The 24,843-nt window shown below is 44.8% G+C and overlaps 1 protein-coding gene across 1 annotated transcript in view; it reads right to left on the bottom strand.

Annotated features, from left to right (window-relative positions):
• ints6 (integrator complex subunit 6) overlaps positions 1 to 24,843 on the bottom strand; it is a 43,817-nt gene that overhangs the window by 16,591 nt on the left and 2,383 nt on the right. Inside the window, exons 4-5 of the mRNA XM_029702067.1 lie at positions 19,357 to 19,446; positions 4,076 to 4,259 (exon numbers count right to left, since the gene is read on the bottom strand). Coding sequence (XP_029557927.1) covers positions 4,076 to 4,259; positions 19,357 to 19,446 — 274 coding nt within the window. The remainder of the gene's footprint in view (positions 1 to 4,075; positions 4,260 to 19,356; positions 19,447 to 24,843) is intronic.

Below are 24,843 nucleotides of genomic sequence, written 5' to 3'. Positions count from 1 at the left end.
GAGTCCCAGTAGTAGCAGTGTGTAGAGTCCCAGTAGTAGCAGCATGTAGAGTCCCAGTAGTAGCAGCATGTAGAGTCTAGTAGCAGTATGTAGAGTCCCAGTAGTAGCAGTATGTAGAGTCCCAGTAGTAGCAGCATGTAGAGTCCCAGTAGTAGCAGCATGTAGAGTCCCAGTAGTAGCAGCGTGTAGAGTCCCAGTAGTAGTAGCATGTAGAGTCCCAGTAGTAGTAGCAGTATGTAGAGTCCCAGTAGTAGTAGCATGTAGAGTCCCAGTAGTAGTAGCATGTAGAGTCCCAGTAGTAGCAGCGTGTAGAGTCCCAGTAGTAGCAGCATGTAGAGTCCCAGTAGTAGTAGCATGTAGAGTCCCAGTAGTAGCAGTGTGTAGAGTCCCAGTAGTAGCAGTATGTAGAGTCCCAGTAGTAGCAGCGTGTAGAGTCCCAGTAGCAGTATGTAGAGTCCCAGTAGTAGCAGCATGTAGAGTCCCAGTAGTAGCAGCATGTAGAGTCCCAGTAGTAGCAGTATGTAGAGTCCCAGTAGCAGCAGCACGTAGAGTCCCAGTAGTAGTAGCAGCATGTAGAGTCCCAGTAGTAGCAGCATGTAGAGTCCCAGTAGTAGTAGCAGCGTGTAGAGTCCCAGTAATAGCAGCATGTAGAGTCCCAGTAGTAGCAGTATGTAGAGTCCCAGTAGTAGCAGCATGTAGAGTCCCAGTAGTAGCAGCGTGTAGAGTCCCAGTAGTAGCAGCGTGTAGAGTCCCAGTAGCAGCAGTTTGTAGAGTCCCAGTAATAGCAGCATGTAGAGTCCCAGTAGTAGCAGTATGTAGAGTCCCAGTAGTAGCAGCATGTAGAGTCCCAGTAGCAGCAGTATGTAGAGTCCCAGTAGTAGCAGTATGTAGAGTCCCAGTAGTAGCAGCATGTAGAGTCCCAGTAGTAGCAGCATGTAGAGTCCCAGTAGTAGTAGCAGCGTGTAGAGTCCCAGTAGTAGCAGCGTGTAGAGTCCCAGTAGTAGCAGTGTGTAGAGTCCCAGTAGTAGCAGCGTGTAGAGTCCCAGTAGTAGCAGCATGTAGAGTCCCAGTAGCAGCAGTTTGTAGAGTCCCAGTAATAGCAGCATGTAGAGTCCCAGTAGTAGCAGTATGTAGAGTCCCAGTAGTAGCAGCATGTAGAGTCCCAGTAGCAGCAGTATGTAGAGTCCCAGTAGTAGCAGTATGTAGAGTCCCAGTAGTAGCAGTATGTAGAGTCCCAGTAGTAGCAGCATGTAGAGTCCCAGTAGTAGCAGTGTGTAGAGTCCCAGTAGTAGCAGTATGTAGAGTCCCAGTAGCAGCAGCATGTAGAGTCCCAGTAGTAGCAGCATGTAGAGTCTAGTAGCAGTATGTAGAGTCCCAGTAGTAGCAGTATGTAGAGTCCCAGTAGTAGCAGCATGTAGAGTCCCAGTAGTAGCAGCAGCGTGTAGAGTCCCAGTAATAGCAGCATGTAGAGTCCCAGTAGTAGCAGTATGTAGAGTCCCAGTAGTAGCAGCATGTAGAGTCCCAGTAGTAGTAGCATGTAGAGTCCCAGTAGTAGCAGTGTGTAGAGTCCCAGTAGTAGCAGTATGTAGAGTCCCAGTAGTAGCAGCGTGTAGAGTCCCAGTAGCAGTATGTAGAGTCCCAGTAGTAGCAGCATGTAGAGTCCCAGTAGTAGCAGCATGTAGAGTCCCAGTAGTAGCAGTATGTAGAGTCCCAGTAGCAGCAGCACGTAGAGTCCCAGTAGTAGTAGCAGCATGTAGAGTCCCAGTAGTAGCAGCATGTAGAGTCCCAGTAGTAGTAGCAGCGTGTAGAGTCCCAGTAATAGCAGCATGTAGAGTCCCAGTAGTAGCAGTATGTAGAGTCCCAGTAGTAGCAGCATGTAGAGTCCCAGTAGTAGTAGCAGTATGTAGAGTCCCAGTAATAGCAGTATGTAGAGTCCCAGTAGTAGCAGCGTGTAGAGTCCCAGTAGCAGCAGCATGTAGAGTCCCAGTAGCAGCAGCATGTAGAGTCCCAGTAATAGCAGCATGTAGAGTCCCAGTAATAGCAGCATGTAGAGTCCCAGTAGTAGCAGTATGTAGAGTCCCAGTAGTAGCAGTATGTAGAGTCCCAGTAGTAGCAGTGTGTAGAGTCCCAGTAATAGTAGCAGTATGTAGAGTCCCAGTAGTAGCAGCATGTAGAGTCCCAGTAGCAGCAGTATGTAGAGTCCCAGTAGTAGCAGTGTGTAGAGTCCCAGTAGTAGCAGTGTGTAGAGTCCCAGTAGTAGCAGCAGTATGTAGAGTCCCAGTAGTAGCAGCATGTAGAGTCCCAGTAGCAGCAGCATGTAGAGTCCCAGTAGCAGCAGCATGTAGAGTCCCAGTAGCAGCAGCATGTAGAGTCCCAGTAGCAGCAGCATGTAGAGTCCCAGTAGTAGCAGTATGTAGAGTCCCAGTAGTAGCAGCATTTAGAGTCCCAGTAGTAGCAGCATGTAGAGTCCCAGCAGTAGCAGCATGTAGAGTCCCAGCAGTAGCAGCATGTAGAGTCCCAGTAGTAGCAGCATGTAGAGTCCCAGTAGTAGTAGCAGTATGTAGAGTCCCAGTAATAGCAGTATGTAGAGTCCCAGTAATAGCAGTATGTAGAGTCCCAGTAATAGCAGCATGTAGAGTCCCAGTAGTAGCAGCATGTAGAGTCCCAGTAGTAGCAGTATGTAGAGTCCCAGTAGTAGCAGCATGTAGAGTCCCAGTAGTAGCAGTATGTAGAGTCCCAGTAGCAGCAGCATGTAGAGTCCCAGTAATAGCAGCATGTAGAGTCCCAGTAATAGCAGCATGTAGAGTCCCAGTAGTAGCAGCATGTAGAGTCCCAGTAGTAGCAGTATGTAGAGTCCCAGTAGTAGCAGCAGTGTGTAGAGTCCCAGTAGTAGCAGCATGTAGAGTCCCAGTAGTAGCAGCATGTAGAGTCCCAGTAATAGCAGCATGTAGAGTCCCAGTAGTAGCAGCATGTAGAGTCCCAGTAGTAGCAGCATGTAGAGTCCCAGTAGTAGCAGTATGTAGAGTCCCAGTAGTAGCAGCATGTAGAGTCCCAGTAGTAGCAGCATGTAGAGTCCCAGTAGTAGCAGCATGTAGAGTCCCAGTAGTAGCAGTATGTAGAGTCCCAGTAGTAGCAGCAGTGTGTAGAGTCCCAGTAGTAGCAGCATGTAGAGTCCCAGTAGTAGCAGCAGTGTGTAGAGTCCCAGTAGTAGCAGCATGTAGAGTCCCAGTAGTAGCAGTATGTAGAGTCCCAGTAGTAGCAGTATGTAGAGTCCCAGTAGTAGCAGCAGTGTGTAGAGTCCCAGTAGTAGCAGCATGTAGAGTCTAGTAATAGCAGCATGTAGAGTCCCAGTAGTAGCAGCGTGTAGAGTCCCAGTAGTAGCAGTATGTAGAGTCCCAGTAGTAGCAGCATGTAGAGTCCCAGTAGCAGCAGCAGCATGTAGAGTCCCAGTAATAGCAGTATGTAGAGTCCCAGTAGTAGCAGTTGAAGACATTGCCCATCTGACCCATGTGGCATTGAGCAGAAAGCCTGACTTTGTAATCTTGACCTTCATCAGCACTTTTCACTCACTGTGTCCTATTCACCAGGCTGCACTATCACCAGAACTCACATGCCCACACCACCCCTGGCTATTGGCCCATCACCGCTGTAGGTCACAGTAGGCTTAGGTTTAGGAGGTGCTGGCTTAATTCTAGAATTATGCTTAGGTTGAGGCTTAAACACACACTGTATGCTCCAACTGTACTTGTGTGTTGTGTTGGACACATGCTAACGTGCTCAGCTCAGCTACGCCCGACGTGCTCAGCTCAGCTACGCCCGACGTGCTCAGCTCAGCTACGCCCGACGTGCTCAGCTAAGCTTCGCCCGACGTGCTCAGCTCCTTAGCTACTTATTGTTGTATATTGATAAGCCATTGTTGAGGAAAGAGCTTGCAAGTAAGCATTTCAAATGTGTCGTTTACACCCGCTGTATCATGTGCATGTGACAAATAAACTTTGATTTGACATAGACACCGAGGCAGAGACACCGAGGCAGTGACATACTACACACGCGCACAAAACAAACAGCGCCTCACCTCCGGTGACCTCACACATGGGGGTGATGGCCGAGTCGTCGGGTGGGACCCCCCCTAGTGGTTCAGGCTCTACAGTGGCGTGTCCGGGGATCCTCAGCACCAGGGAGAACAGACGCTGGTCCCAGCGAAACGGCTCCTTGGTCAGCTCACTGCCCGGCAGAGGAGTGGTCAGGGGAAGGTGGAGCTGGAGGAGGAGGAAGAAACCGCTTGAATTACACAAGAAGAGCATCGAGAGACGTTTATAACACGCAAACCTCACCGGACACTTGGAATGACAAATATATTTTTCCACATACCTGTACATGTTATTAAAATCATTTTACTCACACTGCTGGCTCACGTCAGCAAAGTCAAGCTCTAAAATAGAACTTGGTCCTGTTTGAAACACCTTTCCACATCTACTCATTGGTTTTCAGGAGCATACAACCCCGTGTGGGTATTTGACAGATGAACGAGGGTAGATGAATCATATATATTACAAACTAACTCAGAACATCAGTTGAAGTCATAAGAATTTAACATTTTAATTATCATTTTCAAAGTCATGTTCACCCATCCTTCACCCACGCTGTCGTTGTTAGAATTTCGATATCGCAAACAGTGCGTGTGTTATAAGCAGTTTTAGGAGGATGTCCCCCCCCCCACTTCCTTCACCAGTTGGTTGCCATATAAACTACACCTAAACTACAGTATATCAAAACTAATTTCACACCTAGGCCTATAATAAACAGATGCAGCCTAAAGACAAGATTCAATTGACAATATTCTGACGGGTGACAATATTATCAACTGCCTTGTGATGAGACTGTTTTGTTGTTAATCTCCGGTCCATGCAAACAAAAAAACTACTTTTTCAAAATCGTCCTTCATGCAGGTAAGACGTTTTGATTTCGGAAAAAGAGTAGGTTCTAAAAAGTTTTCTAAAACGCAGACCTGGCTTAACGAAATAATGAATTTCTTTGGTGTATAAGATTTGAATTGTGGTGTTTCGTGGTTTTGTCGTCTTTACATATAACCTACAGTAACAGACTAATACAAAACTTTTTTTGGGGGGGGGGTTCATATTCTAAAAATGGTAGGCCTACCTAAAACATTAATAAATACAACCAAATAATTTTTTGCAATAGCAATAGCATATATATATTATTAGACCATTGGCTCAGAACGGATTGCTAGACGTCCAGCTTTTCCTGTGTTAATAGTCAGAGTAGAAAAAACACAATCCGGGTATGAATCTGGGTCCAAATTCTACAAATATTCAAAAAAAAAAAAAAAAAAATGATTTCAGGTAAAATAATAACCCAATGTTCATCTCCCATGTCAAATTAGCTAGCAATAGCAAGCTAGAGAAATGGGCATGAATGTTTGTGAGTTTGACATGCCCAAGTTAGTTACTTTTGATACTTCAACCTGCGTGTCATGATCACGTGTGTATGTAAGGAAAAAAATAATCTACATGTACGTGATGGTGGATGCACGCGTGACAAGTGTAGTCAGCATATTGCACTACTTCATGTCGCTCATCGAGGGTCCAACGCTGCCACTGCATACAGAGCCTCCCTGTATTTTGGTGGGAAACAGCTGTAGCCTATAGAGTACCACAGTATGACTCATAATACCCATAAAACCTAGGAGGTCAAACTGGGAAATGGTTCCAATGGTTTTTCTACCATTCCTTTTTTCCCATAGGGGATTTTAGAAATACTTAAAATAAAAAGGGCTGTGTTTCGTGTAGGTTTACCCTGGCGTTACGTTTTGATAACAGTGTAAATCTCCCTCGGACAAGGTGACTTCTCAATATGTTTGCCTGTATTTGCACCCCAAAAGAAAACACTAATGAGGCACTTTAGCTATCACCCAGGACTACAAATGCCTGTCTCAGGCTTCACATCACTCACCAGGACCATGATGATCTGGACGAGACAGTTAATCCATAGAATCTTACCTTGATTTGTCAATCTAAAATGTTAGCTAAATTTAGTAATTAATAAATTGGCTTTTTGAAAAAAATTTTTATTGACAATCCCGCTTGGGCAAGTTTTAAATGTATATAATAATTGTTACCTAGCTAGCTAGCTTGCTAGCTAGTTAGCAACATTAGCCTGGCTAAATTAGCCATCTATTTGACTAGCCATTTAAATGCATGAGAAATTTGTTAAAACAAGTTTAGCTTTCTTTAGCTTTTATAAACCCAACAGTTTAGCTTGCGAGTTAACTAGCCAACTTAGTTGGTGAAGCTAAGCACTCATGATGATGTTTGTGTCTGTGGGTGAAAAGTGAGGGTAGTCTACTTCAAGCAGATGGACTGATTAGCACCCTCTCGAGTCAAGTGTGTTTACTGCGCGAAGGGTTTTAAATTAGTTATTCACACGTTTGTTTTTGGAGGTAGAATTACAAAACCTTATTGGCACAATTTTTATTCCAGAACCAATGGGTGAGCCTGTGAGAAATTGTATTTTATTTTATTTCACCTTTATTTAACCAGGTAGGCAAGTTGAGAACACATTCTCATTTACAACTGCGACCTGGCCAAGATAAAGCAAAGCAGTTCGACACATATAACAACAGCGTTACACATGGAGTAAAACAAACATACAGTCAATAATACAGTAGAAAAATAAGTCTATATACAATGTGAACAAATGAGGTGAGATAAGGGAGGTAAAGGCAATAAATAGGCCATGGTGGCGAAGTAAATACAATATAGCAATTAAACACTGGAATGGTAGATTTGACAGTAGATGAGTGTGCAAAGTAGAAATACTGGGGTCCAAAGGAGCAAAATAAATAAATAAATACAGTAGGGGAAGAGGTAGTTGTTTGGGCTAAATTATAGATGGGCTATGTACAGGTGCAGTAATTTGTGAGCTGCTCTGACATCTGGTGCTTAAAGCTAGTGAGGGAGATAAGTGTTTCCAGTTTCAGAGATTTTTGTAGTTCGTTCCAGTCATTGGCAGCAGAGAACTGGAAGGAGAGGCGGCCAAAGGAGGAATTGGCTTTGGGGGTGACCAGAGAGATATACCTGCTGGAGCGTGTGCTATGGGTGGGTGCAGCTATGGTGACCAGCAAGCAGAGATATGGCGGGACTTTACCTAGCAGGGTCTTGTAGATGACCTGGAGCCAGTGGGTTTGGCGACGAGTATGAATCGAGGGCCAGCCAACGAAAGCGTACAGGTCGCAGTGGTAGGTAGTATATGGCGATTTGGTGACAAAACGGATAGCACTGTGATAGACTGCATCCAATTTGTTGAGTAGGGTGTTGGAGGCTATTTTGTAAATGACATCGCCAAAGTCGAGGATCGGTAAAATGGTCAGTTTTACGAGGGTATGTTTGGCAGCATGAGTGAAGGATGCTTTGTTGCGAAATAGGAAGCCAATTCTAGATTGGATTGGAGATGGTTTATGTGAGTCTGGAAGGAGAGTTTACAGTCTAACCAGACACCCAGGTATTTGTAGTTGTCCACATATTCTAAGTCAGAACCGTCCAGAGTAGTGATGCTGGACGGGCGGGCAGATGTAGGCAGCGATCGTTTGAAGCGCATGCATTTAGTTTTACTTGTATTTAAGAGCAGTTGTAGGCCACGGAAGGAGAGTTGTATGGTAGTGAAGCTCGTCTGGAGGGTTGTTAACACAGTGTCCAAAGAAGGGCCAGAAGTATACAGAATGGTATCGTCTGCGTAGAGGTGGATCAGACACTCACCAGCAGCAAGAGCGTCATCATTGATATATACAGAGAAGCGAGTCGGCCCAAGAATTCAACCCTGTGGCACCCCCAGAGACTGCCAGAGGCCAGGACAACAGGCCCTCAGATTTGACACACTGAACTCTGTCGGAGAAGTAGTTGGTGAACCAGTCGAGGCAATCATTTGAGAAACCAAGACTATGGAGTCTGCCGATGAGGATGTGGTGATTGACAGAGTCAAAAGCCTTGGCCAGGTCAATGAATACAGCTGCACAGTATTGTTTCTTATCGATGGCGGTTAAGATATCGTTTAGGACCTTGAGCGTGGCTGAGGTGCACCCATGACCAGCTCTGAAACCAGATTGCATAGCGGAGAAGGTACAGTGGGATTCAACATGGTCGGTAATCTGTTTGTTAACTTGGCTTTCGAAGACCTTAGAAAGGCAGGGTAGGATAGATATAGGTCTGTAGCAATTTGGGTCAAGAGTGTCCCCCCCTTTGAAGAGGGGGATCACCGCAGCTGCTTTCCAATCTTTGGGAATCTCAGACGACACGAGAGGTTGAATAGGCTAGTAATAGGGGTTGCAACAATTTCAGCAGATTCTTTTAGAAAGAAAGGGTCCAGATTGTATAGCCCGGCTGATTTGTAGGGGTCCAGATTTTGCAGCTCTTTCAGAACATCAGCTGACTGGATTTGGGAGAAGGAGAAATGGGGAAGGCTTGGGCGAGTTGCTGTGGGGGGTGCAGTGCTGTTGACCGGGGTAGGGGTAGCCAGGTGGAAAGCATGGCCAGCCGTAGAAAAATGCTTATTGAAATTCTCAATTATAGTGGATTTATCGGTGGTGACAGAGTTTCCTATCCTCAGTGCAGTGGGCAGCTGGGAGGAGGTGCTCTTATTCTCCATGGACTTTACAATGTCCCAGAACTTTTTTGAGTTTGTGTTGCAGGAAGCAAATTTCTGCATGAAAAAGCTAGCCTTGGCTTTTCTAACTGCCTGTGTATATTGGTTTCTAACTTCCCTAAAAAGTTGCATTTCACGGGGGCTGCTCGATGCGAATACAGAACGCCACAGGATGTTTTTGTGTTGGTTAAGGGCAGTCAGGTCTGGAGAGAACCAAGGGCTATATCAGTTCCTGGTTCTAAATTTCTTGAATGGGGCATGCTTATTTAAGATGGTGAGGAAGGCATTTAAAAAAAATAACCAGGCATCCTCTACTGACGGGATGAGGTCGATATCCTTCCAGGATACCCGGGCCAGGTTGATTAGAAAGGCCTGCTCGCTGAAGTGTTTCAGGGAGCGTTTGACAGTGATGAGTGGAGGTCGTTTGACCGCTGACCCATTACGGATGCAGGCAATGAGGCAGTGATCGCTGAGATCTTGGTTGAAAACAGCAGAGGTGTATTTAGAGGGCAAGTTGGTTAGGATGATATCCATGAGGGTGCCCGTGTTTACAGCATTGGGGTTGTACCTGGTAGGTTCATTGATAATTTGTGTGAAATTGAGGGCATCAAGCTTAGATTGTAGGATGGCCGGGGTGTTAAGTATGTTATAGTTTAGGTCACCTAGCAGCACAAGCTCTGAAGATAGATGGGGGCAATCAGTTCACATATGGTATCCAGAGCACAGCTGGGGGCAGAGGGTGATCTATAGCAGACGGCAACGTTGAGAGACTTGTTTTTAGAGAGGTGGATTTTTAAAAGTAGAAGTTCAAATTGTTTGGGTGCAGACCTGAATAGTAGGACAGAACTCTGCAGGCAATCTCTGCAGTAGATTGCAACACTGCCCCCTTTGGCCGTTCTATCTTGTCTGAAAATGTTGTAGTTAGGGATGGAGATTTCAGAGTTATTGGTGGTCTTCCTAAGCTAGGATTCAGACACGGCTAAGGCATCCGGGTTGGAATGTGTGAATGGTTTTGTTCCGGCCCAGCTCGAAAACCGGATTTAAATAAATCATCATCATCATCATGAATTACAGCGATAGGCTATGAATTATAATCAGTTATGAGCTGGGCTCGGGAGCTGTCCACCCTTTTAAGGCATTCTGTATTATGGGCACAATTGGGAGGGGGGGGGGGGGGGTGTCCATTGATGGTATGGATATAAAACGCATGCTCCATGTTCAACTTCCAGCAGCTTGAGAGTGTTGACTGATGCCAAGGAGGCGGCTGCTAAGGGAGCAGCTATGGAAGAGAAAACTGCAGCTAAGGCAGCACTGGTCCACATCTGCCCTGTCTGTCCGGTGAGTAGTATTGGCTGGTACTGTTCTTCTCCATGTGTAGGCTATTGTACTGGCCTGTGTAATAGTTTGTTGCATTCTTTAGTTTATCATATGGTGTCAAATTTGAATTAAATCTAAGCCACAGATTGTTAACTTTCTCCATTTTTATTTTAACCTTTATATTACGCAAACTCAAAGACATTCAAGCAGCTCTTTGAGAGCTAATATCCCAAGTCTCCATTGGTCCCAGAACTAGTTGTCAAGACCTAAATGACCACACCAGCAACCCATTTTGTGTTTATTCCACGGTCAACAGTCTAAAATGGTCACAGTACTGGTTGATGTGCAGGTCTAAGTGACCACACAGTCTCCAATGGTCCCAGTACTGGTCGATGTGCAGACCTAAGTGACCACACAGTCTCCAATGGTCCCAGTACTGGTCGACGTGCAGGCCTAAGTGACCACACAGTCTCCAATGGTCCCAGTACTGGTCGACGTGCAGGCCTAAGTGACCACACAGTCTAAAATGGTCCCAGTACTGGTTGATGTGCAGGCCTAAGTGACCACACATTCTAAAATGGTCCCAATACTGGTTGACGTGCAGGCCTAAGTGACCACACAGTCTAAAATGGTCCCAGTACTGGTTGATGTGCAGGCCTAAGTGACTACACATTCTAAAATGGTCCCAGTACTGGTTGATGTGCAGGCCTAAGTGACCACACAGTCTCCAATGGTCCCAGTACTGGTTGATATACAGACCTAAGTGACCACACAGTCTAAAATGGTCCCAGTACTGGTTGATATACAGGCCTAAGTGACCACACACACTCAAAATGGACCAACAGCTGGGGTGAGATTCTTCAGTCATTCACAAACAGTAGACAGTGTAAACCACCGCCCTGGCAACGAAATGCTGACATTGTATTGTGAAAGACTCAATGCTGTAAACAGGGCTCCGGGCAGCCGAGCGGAAATGGAGGAAAACTCGCCTCCCTGCGGACCTGGCATCCTTTCACTCCCTCCTCTCTACATTTTCCTCTTCTGTCTCTGCTGCTAAAGCCACTTTCTACCACTCTAAATTCCAAGCATCTGCCTCTAACCCTAGGAAGCTCTTTGCTACCTTCTCCTCCCTCCTGAATCCTCCTCCCCCTCCCCCCCCTCCCTCTCTGCGGATGACTTCGTCAACCATTTTGAAAAGAAGGTTGATGACATCCGATCCTCGTTTGCTAAGTCAAACGACACCGCTGGTCCTGCTCACACTGCCCTACCCTGTGCTTTGACCTCTTTCTCCCCTCTCTCCAGATGAAATCTCGCATCTTGTGACGGCCGGCCGCCCAACAACCTGCCCACTTGACCCTATCCCCTCCTCTCTTCTCCAGACCATTTCCGGAGACCTTCTCCCCTACCTCACCTCGCTCATCAACTCATCCTTGACCGCTGGCTACGTCCCTTCCGTCTTCAAGAGAGCGAGAGTTGCACCCCTTCTCAAAAAACCTACACTCGATCCCTCCGATGTCAACAACTACAGACCAGTATCCCTTCTTTCTTTTATCTCCAAAACTCTTGAACGTGCCGTCCTTGGCCAGCTCTCCTGCTATCTCTCTCAGAATGACCTTCTTGATCCTAATCAGTCAGGTTTCAAGACTGGGCATTCAACTGAGACTGCTCTTCTCTGTGTCACGGAGGCTCTCCGCACTGCTAAAGCTAACTCTCTCTCCTCTGCTCTCATCCTTCTAGACCCATCTGCTGCCTTTGATACTGTGAACCATCAGATCCTCCTCTCCACCCTCTCCGAGCTGGGCATCTCCGGCGCGGCCCACGCTTGGATTGCGTCCTACCTGACAGGTCGCTCCTACCAGGTGGCGTGGCGAGAATCTGTCTCCGCACCACGTGCTCTCACCACTGGTGTCCCCCAGGGCTCTGTTCTAGGCCCTCTCCTATTTTCACTATACACCAAGTCACTTGGCTCTGTCATATCCTCACATGGTCTCTCCTATCATTGCTATGCAGACGACACACAATTAATCTTCTCCTTTCCCCCTTCTGATAACCAGGTGGCGAATCGCATCTCTGCATGTCTGGCAGACATATCAGTGTGGATGACGGATCACCACCTCAAGCTGAACCTCGGCAAGACGGAGCTGCTCTTCCTCCCGGGGAAGGACTGCCCGTTCCATGATCTCGCCATCACGGTTGACAACTCCCTTGTGTCCTCCTCCCAGAGTGCTAAGAACCTTGGCGTGACCCTGGACAACACCCTGTCGTTCTCCACTAACATCAAGGCGGTGACCCGATCCTGTAGGTTCATGCTCTACAACATTTGCAGAGTACGACCCTGCCTCACACAGGAAGCGGCGCAGGTCCTAGTCCAGGCACTTGTCATCTCCCGTCTGGATTACTGCAACTCGCTGTTGGCTGGGCTCCCTGCCTGTGCCATTAAACCCCTACAACTCATCCAGAACGCCGCAGCCCGTCTGGTGTTCAACCTTCCCAAGTTCTCTCACGTCACCCCGCTCCTCCGCTCTCTCCACTGGCTTCCAGTTGAAGCTCGCATCCGTTACAAGTCCATGGTGCTTGCCTACGGAGCTGTGAGGGGAACGGCACCTCCGTACCTTCAGGCTCTGATCAGGCCCTACACCCAAACAAGGGCACTGCGTTCATCCACCTCTGGCCTGCTCGCCTCCCTACCTCTGAGGAAGCACAGTTCCCGCTCAGCCCAGTCAAAACTGTTCGCTGCTCTGGCACCCCAATGGTGGAACAAGCTCCCTCACGACGCCAGGACAGCGGAGTCAATCACCACCTTCCGGAGACACCTGAAACCCCACCTCTTTAAGGAATACCTGGGATAGGATAAAGTAATCCTTCTAACCTCCCCCCTAAAAGATTTAGATGCACTATTGTAAAGTGGTTGTTCCACTGGATATTATAGGTGAATGCACCAATTTGTAAGTCGCTCTGGATAAGAGCGTCTGCTAAATGACTTAAATGTAAATGTAAATGTCTGTGATCAGTCATCGTCTTTAATGGTTGTGATTCACAGACACACGATGACCACGATTTGAATACCCCGTACAGATGGAATGACGTCGAGGGACACACCCCGACAACAACGGGTGCAGAAGCACACCAGCAACCCATTTTGTGTTTATTCCACGGCCAACCATACCTGTAGCAGAGTCTAGCACCCCCTTATTCCACACTGCCTTTCATGCCCCGTGGTCTCTCAACTTCATAACTGTCCATCTTATCTCTATAAACCCAGCCTACCTCCATTTTCCCTATGCTGCTTCCTTCACTTGTTCTTCTCATGACGTGATAACATCTAGACTCAGTAATATGTTTAAAAGTGTTGTGGCGTACTGTTTTTTTTTTAATTTGTATTTTTTTTAACTTTTTCCACCTGTGTAATGGTGTCCTCCTCCTGCTGCTTATTCTGGGGTTCAGACTGAATGTAGTGGTACATGTGCTGCTCACAACCCGGACCCGTGTTGATATAGCTGTGTTACGACACGGCTACCCGGACCCGTGTTGATATAGCTGTGTTTAGACATGGTGTCCTTGTTTTAAGTCTGTTAAGTGTCTCTCTCATTCTGCAGGAGTTGACCTAGTATTTTAAGCTTAACTTATAAATCCAGTTGTTTCTCCATTTGTAAATCATGCCGCGTTCACGTGCTAGTCGGAACTCTGAAATGTCCGACTTGCTACCTGGTTGTCGTTATACAGGTGTCCCGTTCAACCAATTAGCAATTCGGGAATATCAGTTTCTTAGTTCCGACGTGAACTTGGTTTTACATTGTGTTATTTGTACTGGTCTAATTCCTACAATGGACAAGGAGAAGAATCTGTGCACTCTCGGATAGTAAATCATATTTCATATGATGCTCTTTGATGTCCCAGGTTTATGGCATTGATGAATAAAAAAAAAGTAATCTTTGTCATTGTTGGAGTTCTGGTGTTTGATGGGTTACTAGGTGCGTTCTTGTCAAATAAATATGCTTATTTCATTCATGATTATGAATACATTCCGCAACGAGTTAATCTGGCACTTCAAATCTGCAACAGAACATGTCAAGTTAGTTAGTTCTGAATTGCTTTAATACAGCAGTGCTTTCTGAATGAGATTTCACCTCGTTCATAAAGTCGGCAGAAATAAGGGATTAAATAAAGACATCCACCGGCTGAAGGAGAAGAAGATCTGGTATAATAAAAGGTATGGTGCTAATATCATCTAGCTAGCTATATAGCTTATTTACTAAAAACGACCCTAGTATTCATGGAACACAGTAAATATCAGACTGCTACTAGGTATTCTGTACAAGACCAAATACATGAGACAAAAAAATTAGTTAAAAATATAGAACAGTAAATGAAAAATGTTTAATATAATCTTTCACTTTGAATCAAGGTAGCTAGCTAGCTGATTGCAAATGTGTCAGCCAGAGATGACGTGCAAGACCTTGCAGGGATTCGTAGTCTTGCATGATGTCTACTTCGATGCTAATTAGCATTTTAGAATCAGCGTAAATAGAGCCAAATATTTAAAAAAAAGTCACCTTGTCCGAGAAAAGATTTACATGGTTATCAAAACGTCACGCCAGGGAAAGCCTACATGAAAACACACCTTGATGTGGTTATAAAATCCACTATGGGAAAAATGTAGGGGGAAAACAATTATCGGAACCATTTCAGTGTTTGACAGCTAGGTTTTATGGGTATCATGTCCACTGGGGCTCGATTGCGTGTTTATGTTAATGAGTCTGTTATTAAAAGAATGTGAAACGATGTATATTTGCTGCTTTTCATTAAATCATGTATGACGGGGGTTTGACATATTGTATATACAGTGCTTTCAGAAAGTATTCATACCCCTCGTCTTATTACACATTGTGTTACAGCCCGAATTCAAAATGGGTTACATTTATTTTCTCAGCATCTACACACAATACCCCATAATGGAAAAGTGAAAACGTTTTAAGAAATGTTGAATTTACATAAAAAGTATTCACACCCCTCAGCGATTACAGCGATGAGTCTTTATCACACCTGGATTGTACAATGTTTGCACGTGATTGTTTTAAAAATTATTCAAGCTGTCAATTTGGTTGTTGATCATTGCTAGATAACCATTTAAGTCTTGCTATACATTTTCAAGCAGATTTATTAAGACAAAACTGTAACTCAACCACTCAGGAACATTCGGTCTTCTTGGTAAGCAACTAGATTTCGCCTTGTGTTTTAGGTTATGGTCCTGCAGAAAGGTGAATTCATCTCCCAGTGTCTGGTGGAAAGCAAATTGAACCAGGTTTCCCTCTAGGATTTTGCCTGTTCTTAGCTCAATTACGTAAAAGATTTTATCCTGAAAAACTCCCCAGTCCTTAATGATTACAAGAATACCCATAACATGATGCAGCCACCACTATGCTTGAAAATATGGAGAGTGGTACTCAATAATGTGTTGTATTGGATTTGCCCCAAACATAACTTTTTGTCCTAAACACATGTTAATTGCTTTGCCACATTTTTTGAAGTATTACCTTAGGGACATGTTGCAAACAGTATGCATGTTTTGGAATATTTGTACTCTACAGACTTCCTTCTTTTCAATATGTCATTTAGATTAGTTTTGTGGAGAAACTACAGTGTCGTTGAACAATCCTCAGTCTTCTCCTATCACACCCATTAAACTCCGTAACAGTTTCAAAGTCACAATTGGCCTCACGGTGAAATCCCTGAGCAGTTTCCTTCCTCTCCAACTGAGTTAGGAAGGACGCCTGTATCTTTGTAGTGACTGGGTGTATTGATAAAACATCCAAGTGTAATTAATAACTTCACCATGCTCAAAGGGATATTCAATGTCATATCCTCCTCCCCCCCCTTCAATCTACCAGTCTTTGCGAGGCTTTGGAAATCCTCCCTGGTCTTTGGTTGAATCGGTGTTTGAAATTAATTGCTGGACTGAGGGACCTTACAGATAATTGTTTGTGTGGGGTACAGGAATGAGGTAGTCATTCAAAAATCAAGTTAAAACACTATTATTGCACACAGAGCAAGTCCATGCAACTTAATGTGACTTGTTAAGCACATGTTTACACCTGACCTTATTTAAGCCATAACAAAAGGGGTTGAATACTTATTGGCTTGTGTGTGTGTGTGTGTGTGTGTATATGTGTGTATATGTGTGTGTGTGTGTGTGTGTGTGTGTGTGTATATGTGTGTGTGTGTGTGTGTGTATATAAATATATGTCTTAATTGCACTGACATTATGGGGTAGTGTGTAGACCAGTAACAAACAAAAAAATCTTAAATGAAACCATTTTAAATTCAGGCTGTAACAATACTTTCTGAAGGTAATTTGAACAGACATTTGATCAGTTTTACTGTTCATGTGAAAATCGTCGGATCTGGTAAAAGGCAGACGTCGATAAAAAAATAAAATGATATTAAAAATAAAGCCAATAATTGTATAGAAATGTAAGTATTGTGATTTTAGAGACAAAGTAACAAAAGCCTCTGATTAAAATGGACTGGGATCTATTACTGGGCTCTCACCAAGAAAATCACCAACTCATTATTTCTCTGTTTATTCATTGACATCGCTGCTGCCATATCAGTCATATTTTTACATGGCAGGACAGTAACAACAACAGCCAGAATAATCAACAGTTTGTTGTTGTTGGCAAACTAAGTCCTCTGATAATAGCCTACGAGTCTTGTGGCCACAAGACAGCAGCGATGTCAATGAATAAACAGAGAAATAATGAGTTGGTGATTTTCTTGAATTTACAGCCTCTGCAGATGTAAATGCAGAAGTCAGGGCATTTATACTTCTAGTTCCAGCTGAGCAGAGCTGTTATGAAGGAAGTTGTCAAGGAAGTGAGTGTGTTAATACAGGATGTACTGCCCCCTACCTACCTTCAACCAATAATGTCAATGCGAAGCATTACAGAGCCCACAGAAATGTTACAACAATTGGGTGATGCGCATCATTGCCATACAGAGCTCGATTTGGCCTCCTCCATACAGAGCCTCCGGACTGCATTGGCAGATCAAGCATAAAAATGGGCTTTATGCAAACCTCACCGGCCACCGCAAAATAAATGAACAAGCATCTGTGTGTCCCAGCACTAAAATATAACATGCTTCTATTTGGGACACTCTGCATGTCCCCTCCTTATTGGATACCAGGAAGATACTAACCCACATGGATGCTTAAAAATTCAAATGAGGAGAGATTAATTGAAGATAACGAACAAAAAAAAAAACTAGGTTTCCTGTTTTATCTGTGGATTAATTGTCGGAGTAGAGATTTAAGGAACCAGCGGTATTACTCAATGTTACGTGGAACCAGCTGAAAAGAGGACTACCGTAAATTCCGGAATATAAGCCGCAACTTTTTCACCAGGCTTTGAACCTGATTAAACAATGACGTGGCTAATATATGGATTTTTCCCGCTTTCAATTTTTTTTCTTCCAAATTTTTTTTTGTTTTTTGGCGGCATGAAGCTTTCATTAGACCAATGAAATTGCCGAACGGGTTAAGGTCAAACAACTTTTTTGTTTACTGTTTAGATTAAATCGAGCGCTCTCAAACTTCCCATCATTCTGATTACGGTAGTCATTTTGTCACCCTCATCATGGCAAAGACATGGAGAAATGCATATGATGCAGCTTTCAAGTTGAAGGCGATTGATCTGGCTGTTGGAAAAGGAAATAGAGCTGCTGCACGGGAGCTTGGTCTTAATGAGTCGATGATAAGACGTTGGAAACAGCAGCGTGAGGAATTGACTCAGTGCAAAAAGACAACTAAAGCTTACTGCAAATGTTTTATTTTTGTTACAAGCCGTGTTTCGTTAAAGCCTGTGTAAAGTTCATTTGTTTCAATGTACCGGTAGGCACCTGCGGCTTATAGACATATGCAGCTTATTTATGTTCAAAATAATATTTTTGTTTTAAATTCAGTGGGTGTGGCTTATATTCAGATGCGCTTAATAGTCCGGAAATTATGGTATATGCATGTCAGGTATACTAACAACCCAATGTTCATCTCCCAGGACAAACTAGCTAGCAACAGCTAGCTGGCTAAATGTCCATGAACCTTTCATGTGTGTTTCAACCTGCCCCAAAATTAATATAGTTGGTTGGGATATTTTAACCTGTGTGTCATGATCGTCTGGTGTGGATGGACAAAAATCAACACTCACGTTGCTGGTGAAATCAGCAAGAGAAATTGTCCCGCTGCATGGCCTATCAGGCGTCGATGGAATCGTTATAACCAATCAAAATATTCCCACCTAGCCTACTGGCCAATCAACACTCTCCTCCCTGTGCAGGTCAGTCACATTCAGTGTTCTTTTCATATGGACAAAATGCTACTGGTAACCTATTAACAGGCTACAGTCAGGCATCATATATTGGTGCCAATCTTTAGTAGCCTAAGGCTCCTCCAATCGATGGAGAAATTTGATGTGCTGCTTACAAGTTTCAGATGATTGGCCAGAATAAAGGGCTGTGCAAGATCTCTAATAAAGGCAATGCTGTTCGGGTCTAATTTAAGGAAATACACGAGGCTTAGTTGCGTTCTTGATAATTAAACTATTAGCCGGTTAAACTAAAAGAAACTGAAATAAATTGGTTTCTTCTAGAAGTATAACTAAACGCATTAGTAGGCTTACGGATCAGGCTAGGACACGTCACCCCCGTTTTTATTCCGTCTACTACGGATCAGGCTAGGGCACGTCACCCCCGTTTTTATTCCGTCTACTACGGATCAGGCTAGGGCACGTCCCCCCCGTTTTTATTCCGTCTACTACGGATCAGGCTAGGGCAAGTCACCCCCGTTTTTATTCCGTCTACCACGCATCAGGCTAGGGCGCGTCACCCCCGTTTTTATTCCGTCTACTAGGAAGGCAACGGAAGCTTCCAGTGACTTGTTCAATGTCCTGCAGCTCAGATATCTTTGTTTATTACAAAATTATAGTATAAGCTGTTCTCACAGGTTTAACCAGCCAGCCGTGTGTGTGTGTGTGTGTGTGTGTGCGGGCGCACCAGCCAGCCGTGTGTGTGTGTGTGTGTGGGCACACCAGCCAGCCGTGTGTGTGTGTGTGTGTGTGTGCGGACGCGTGTGTGCGGACGCGTGTGTGCGGGCGCACCAGCCAGCCGTGTGTGTGTGTGTGCGCACCAGCCAGCCGTGTGTGTGCGCGGGCGGACAATAGAGTCGTTTATGAAAGAGTTCACTTCTGCAGCATCCGCTGTAAAAATATAACGCTTTGCGGTGGGACTTCACAGACAAACAGAGACAGAGAGTTGTCTGTTCAGCTGACCAACAGGAAATATTCCTGATTGGCTGTGACCCTGGTCTCCATGGAAACCATGATGACTGACCTCATCCTGGACTCCGCCACTGCTGGTCAGCTTGTTGCCGTCGGTGATGGCCACTATGATGGACGGCTCCAGGAAAAAGGGATTCCTGCCCTGTGAAGGGAGAGAGAAAGACGTTTAAAAAATGGTGCACAAATAGAAGAAAATACATCCAACTCAAAAGGACATGTGAAAGATAGAGAAGCTGAGACAAAATTAGGGGAGGCATAGCAAAAATGTAACGTTGAAATGAGCTTCCGGAGCGGTGAGGAAGGGTACTTGAGGTCTGGAGAAGTAACAACAACAGGAGTACATGGAGCATGGCTGCACCCTACAGGAGATGTGTGTTAGGAGAGTCAAGACACAGTCCATCATTATAGTTAACCTACAGGAGATGTATGTTAGGAGAGTCAAGACACAGCCAGTCCATCATTATAGTTAACCTACAGGAGATGTGTGTTAGGAGAGTCAAGACACAGCCAGTCCATCATTATAGTTAACCTACAGGAGATGTGTGTTAGCAGAGTCAAGACACAGTCCATCATTATAGTTAACCTACAGGAGATGTGTGTTAGCAGAGTCAAGACACAGCCAGTCCATCATTATAGTTAACCTACAGGAGATGTATGTTAGGAGAGTCAAGACACAGCCAGTCCATCATTATAGTTAACCTACAGGAGATGTGTGTTAGGAGAGTCAAGACACAGCCAGTCCATCATTATAGTTAACCTACAGGAGATGTGTGTTAGCAGAGTCAAGACACAGTCCATCATTATAGTTAACCTACAGGAGATGTGTGTTAGCAGAGTCAAGACACAGCCAGTCCATCATTATAGTTAACCTACAGGAGATGTATGTTAGGAGAGTCAAGACACAGCCAGTCCATCATTATAGTTAACCTACAGGAGATGTGTGTTAGGAGAGTCAAGACACAGCCAGTCCATCATTATAGTTAACCTACAGGAGATGTATGTTAGGAGAGTCAAGACACAGTCCATCATTATAGTTAACCTACAGGAGATGTGTGTTAGGAGAGTCAAGACACAGTCCATCATTATAGTTAACCTACAGGAGATGTATGTTAGGAGAGTCAAGACACAGTCCATCATTATAGTTAACCTACAGGAGATGTGTGTTAGGAGAGTCAAGGAAGAGAACGAATAAAACAGAGCGCGACAACAACATCTAACAGTGGATGGTTTGATAGGGGTGGGGGGTGGGGTTAATGAGCGCCAGGGGAGGGGAGGAGAAACATTACAGTATGAATAGACAGTCTGTAGGGACAGTGCAGTGGAGACTGCACCAACACTTGACAAAAACAAAGACTCATCTCTGTTTGTGTGTCTATACTCTCCAGTCAAACCTACACATTATATAAACCACTCTCTCGCACACTCATAAACACTGAGTTTGCACATAAGTTGACGCATTTAGAGAATCCCTCTCCTTCCTCATAGCAAACTGCATAGGCCTATAGCCTTCAGCATAGGTCCTGTATAATCCTTCTGGCTCTAGATACCAGTGGGGGGGAATCCTAGCAGTTATATCCTCCTCTTAGTGTACACTAAGGTAAACACTAGCCTGAGGACAAAACAGCCAACATAGTAGACTTCATGAGGGCATGGCTATGATTCACTATGGTCAAGATGGTCTCTACCAAGCCATAACAACTCACTGCTATCCTGATATACACACACACACACACACACACACACTCGCTCTCCCTCAAGAAGGAGCTACATATGTCCAGGAATTTAACTCTCCTCTTGAGGTTTACAGTATTTTCCCCCCACTGGTGACTGTTCCTGTCAATGGACACAGATCTGTTCCCTTCCAATTGTTCATTGTGACCAGAGTGTTTTTTTGCTGAGTAATAAATTGGGAGTTCCATAAAACGGAGTAAACGGAAACGTACCCACATTTACAGACTGACTACGGTATCCATGACAACCCCGAGTTCTCTTTCAGAATGGTACTAATGATATCCTATTCAACACCCACTTAACATGCTAATGTTTCTCAAAATGAACTACTAGCCAGAGAAAACCCTGCACGGGGGGGGGGGGGCATAGGCTTATATTGATTATAAGCATTAGAAAACACAAAACATTAATAGAACGAAGCTACATCTTTCCTCATTTCCTCATTTGAGTCACTGCAAGTTTCATTATTGCTTACACAACATAGGAACGGCTTCGACGTGACACGTCAGCGTGACTGATCTGATCCACCGGCCTGACAGGGTCAGGTGTGGGTGGTATAGTTTATCCCGTGGATCTGTTGGTCTAGGATCAGTAGGCTGAGAGTGAGTCTGTGGCACGTTGCCAGGTCTGCTACAATTTAGACAGATGGGTAATTAGATCTCTATTAGCCGGGTTGCCATGTTGTACGGTCCATCAAACCAGTCAGTCAAATTCAGCTCTATTGGCTCTGGTCAAAAGGTAGGGCACTATATAGTGCATAGGGCACCATTTAGGATTCAGCCATAGTGCTCACAGACCTAATTCAACATCGTTAACTACTAGTGACGAACTGGCATTTCACCCGGCTCTATTATGGAGCACTATGAGACATTACATTAAAAACCTCACTGGCTAAAGAGCGTTAAAAAAAAAGAAAAAAGAAAAGACTTCAAGCTGTAGACATGTAGGTAAACTAGCAGATACTTGTTATTCTCCCTGCAGCAGGGCTCTCCAACCCTGTTCCCGGAGAGCTACCCTCCTGTAGGTTTTAACTCCAACCCTGTTCCTGGAGAGCTACCCTCCTGTAGGTTTTAACTCCAACCCTGTTCCTGGAGAGCTACCCTCCTGTAGGTTTTAACTCCAACCCTGTTCCTGGAGAGCTACCCTCCTGTAGGTTTTAACTCCAACCCTGTTCCTGGAGAGCTACCCTCCTGTAGGTTTTAACTCCAACCCTGTTCCTGGAGAGCTACCCTCCTGTAGGTTTTAACTCCAACCCTGTTCCTGGAGAGCTACCCTCCTGTAGGTTTTAACTCCAACCCTGTTCCTGGAGAGCTACCCTCCTGTAGGTTTTAACTCCAACCCTGTTCCCGGAGAGCTACCCTCCTGTAGGTTTTAACTCCAACCCTGTTCCCGGAGAGCTACCCTCCTGTAGGTTTTAACTCCAACCCTGTTCCTGGAGAGCTACCCTCCTGTAGGTTTTAACTCCAACCCTGTTCGCGGAGAGCTACCCTCCTGTAGGTTTTAACTCCAACCCTGTTCCTGGAGAGCTACCCTCCTGTAGGTTTTAACTCCAACCCTGTTCCTGGAGAGCTACCCTCCTGTAGGTTTTAACTCCAACCCTGTTCCTGGAGAGCTACCCTCCTGTAGGTTTTAACTCCAACCCTGTTCCTGGAGAGCTACCCTCCTGTAGGTTTTAACTCCAACCCTGTTCCTGGAGAGCTACCCTCCAGTAGGTTAACTCCAACCCTGTTCCTGGAGAGCTACTGTCCTGTAGGCTTTTGCTCCAAACCTACATGTAGCAGGTAGGTAGCCTAGCGGTTAGAGCGTTGGCCCAGTAACCGATAGGTTGCTAGATCGAATCCCCGAGCTGACATGGTAAAAATCTGTCGTTCTGCCCCTGAACAAGGCAGTTAACCCACTGTTCCCCTGTAGGCTGTCATTGTAAATACGATTTTGTTCTTAACTGATTTACCTAGTCAAATAACAATAAATGTAAAAGTAGCGCAACCGATTCCAAAACTTTGCTGGTCGATAAGCTGCGTCAGGTAATTCTTTGTTTGTGGGAAGGCATGACTACAAGTTGGATGTGTTCACATGCTTTGAACTGGTTGAGAAAACGCCAGTTGGCTAATGGCCAACAAGCTGCGTCAACCAGAAACTAAAAGTACAACTATCATGCTTGTAAACAAATGAGAGTTCAAAAACCATATTAATAAATAGATTTTTTTTTTAGGAATAACATTTCGTTGTTACATTTAACTGTGAAAAATACTGTTATCCAGGTAATTTCCTTAAAAGGTGACGTTGGCCCGGGGTAGGACATCATCGTAAATAAGAATTTGTTCTTAGGAGGTCAGCATGTGGGAGAAGTAGGAGCTCAGGGATGATAGAGCAGTTACCCACTAGTAACTACAAGTTTATTTTCCCCCAGTTGTATGTGTTAAATAACACCTTCCCAAATGGTTATGAACACAGCATGAGTTACAATTGGGATTGGAGAAGAAAAAAAACCTACAGGGGGGGGGGTAGCTCTCCAGGAAAAAGGGTTGGAGTCCTGTCATACAGTGTTCTTCCTCCAGGCAAAAAAAACAAACAAAAATAACATTAACGAGGTCTTTGTTACAGCAGCCCATGTGCTCAGACCAGATACAAGGGGTGCATTTCAATAGTCTAGAACGGACATCCTCTCCTCTACCTCATTTACACTCATTTGAATTGACAGGATAGGTGAAAGCAATGGGGTGGACTTTCCCTGCCAGGAAAGTGCTTTCACCAGTCCAGCTCTACTATATCAGTGTAGATGAAGGAAAGGAGATGAGAATGAGACCCAACCCAACGTCTGAGGATTCTAACAAAGGCATGGTGAGAGGATGGAGACGAAGCAGGGTGTGGCCAGACGAGTCCTAAAGGTGTTGCTGTGACGAATTCTCAAATGGAACCCTACCTCAACTGATCAAGAGGAAAGACTGGATCCCCAAAATAAGATTGTACTCATGTGTTTGTATGTGCATGATGTGTGTGTGTGTGTGATTGTGTACCTACATGTGTACCTACATGTGCCTGTCTGCTGGGGTGACAGAGGCCTTTGAACACAGAGAGAGAGCGTTCTACATGCATTATATATTTAGTATGTATGCATTACCCTTGAAGGTACGGGCAGACATCTTTCCTGTCTCAGGAGACACTGGTTAAACATTTATTACATTCAATCGGCCTCCAGACAACTTACCTCAATACCATAATCTCTTAACTAGCAAATAAATGATCCTAACCCTGTGTATACTATAGTATTGTAATAATAGGGAGATTATGGTTTTGATGGTACCCGCTTGTTTACCATAGATACAGTATGACGCAATAGTTAACATTGCCCTACATTGGAATGTACGTGAAAGCAGAGACTTGACAACTGTTTACTGTGCATATAGCAGGTAGACAGCCAGAGGAAATCCCAGAGGAGGAAACCAAGAGAGTTCCATCCAGTAGGTGGGTATTCTCATCTCCATTCACTAACAAGGTTATCAGAGAGAGGAGCTAAAGACGAGTGGCTAACATGGCAGAAACCACTCCTTAAAGGCTGGATCAGGAGAGGCCTATTGGACTATCTCCTCAGCTCTGTTCATCATTGATACTAGTCTAGGGCCAGGATACTAGTCTAGGGCCAGGATTTAGCTAAGTCTTACTCCGTCTCCTTTGCCTGTATACTGCACCTGATGTATTCTAGATCCCTCAAATTCAAATCTGGACCTCAAAGCCAGTTCCACTGCTTTTTCTCTCTCCCATGCTAATCAGGGACTGATTTAAACCTGGGATACCATGTGGGTGTAAT

Source organism: Salmo trutta, chromosome 20, assembly GCF_901001165.1.
Source record: "Salmo trutta chromosome 20, fSalTru1.1, whole genome shotgun sequence".
Taxonomy (NCBI): domain Eukaryota; kingdom Metazoa; phylum Chordata; class Actinopteri; order Salmoniformes; family Salmonidae; genus Salmo; species Salmo trutta.
The sequence above is the reverse complement of the archived record's forward strand: the minus strand, read 5'-3'. Positions and strand labels throughout refer to the sequence as shown.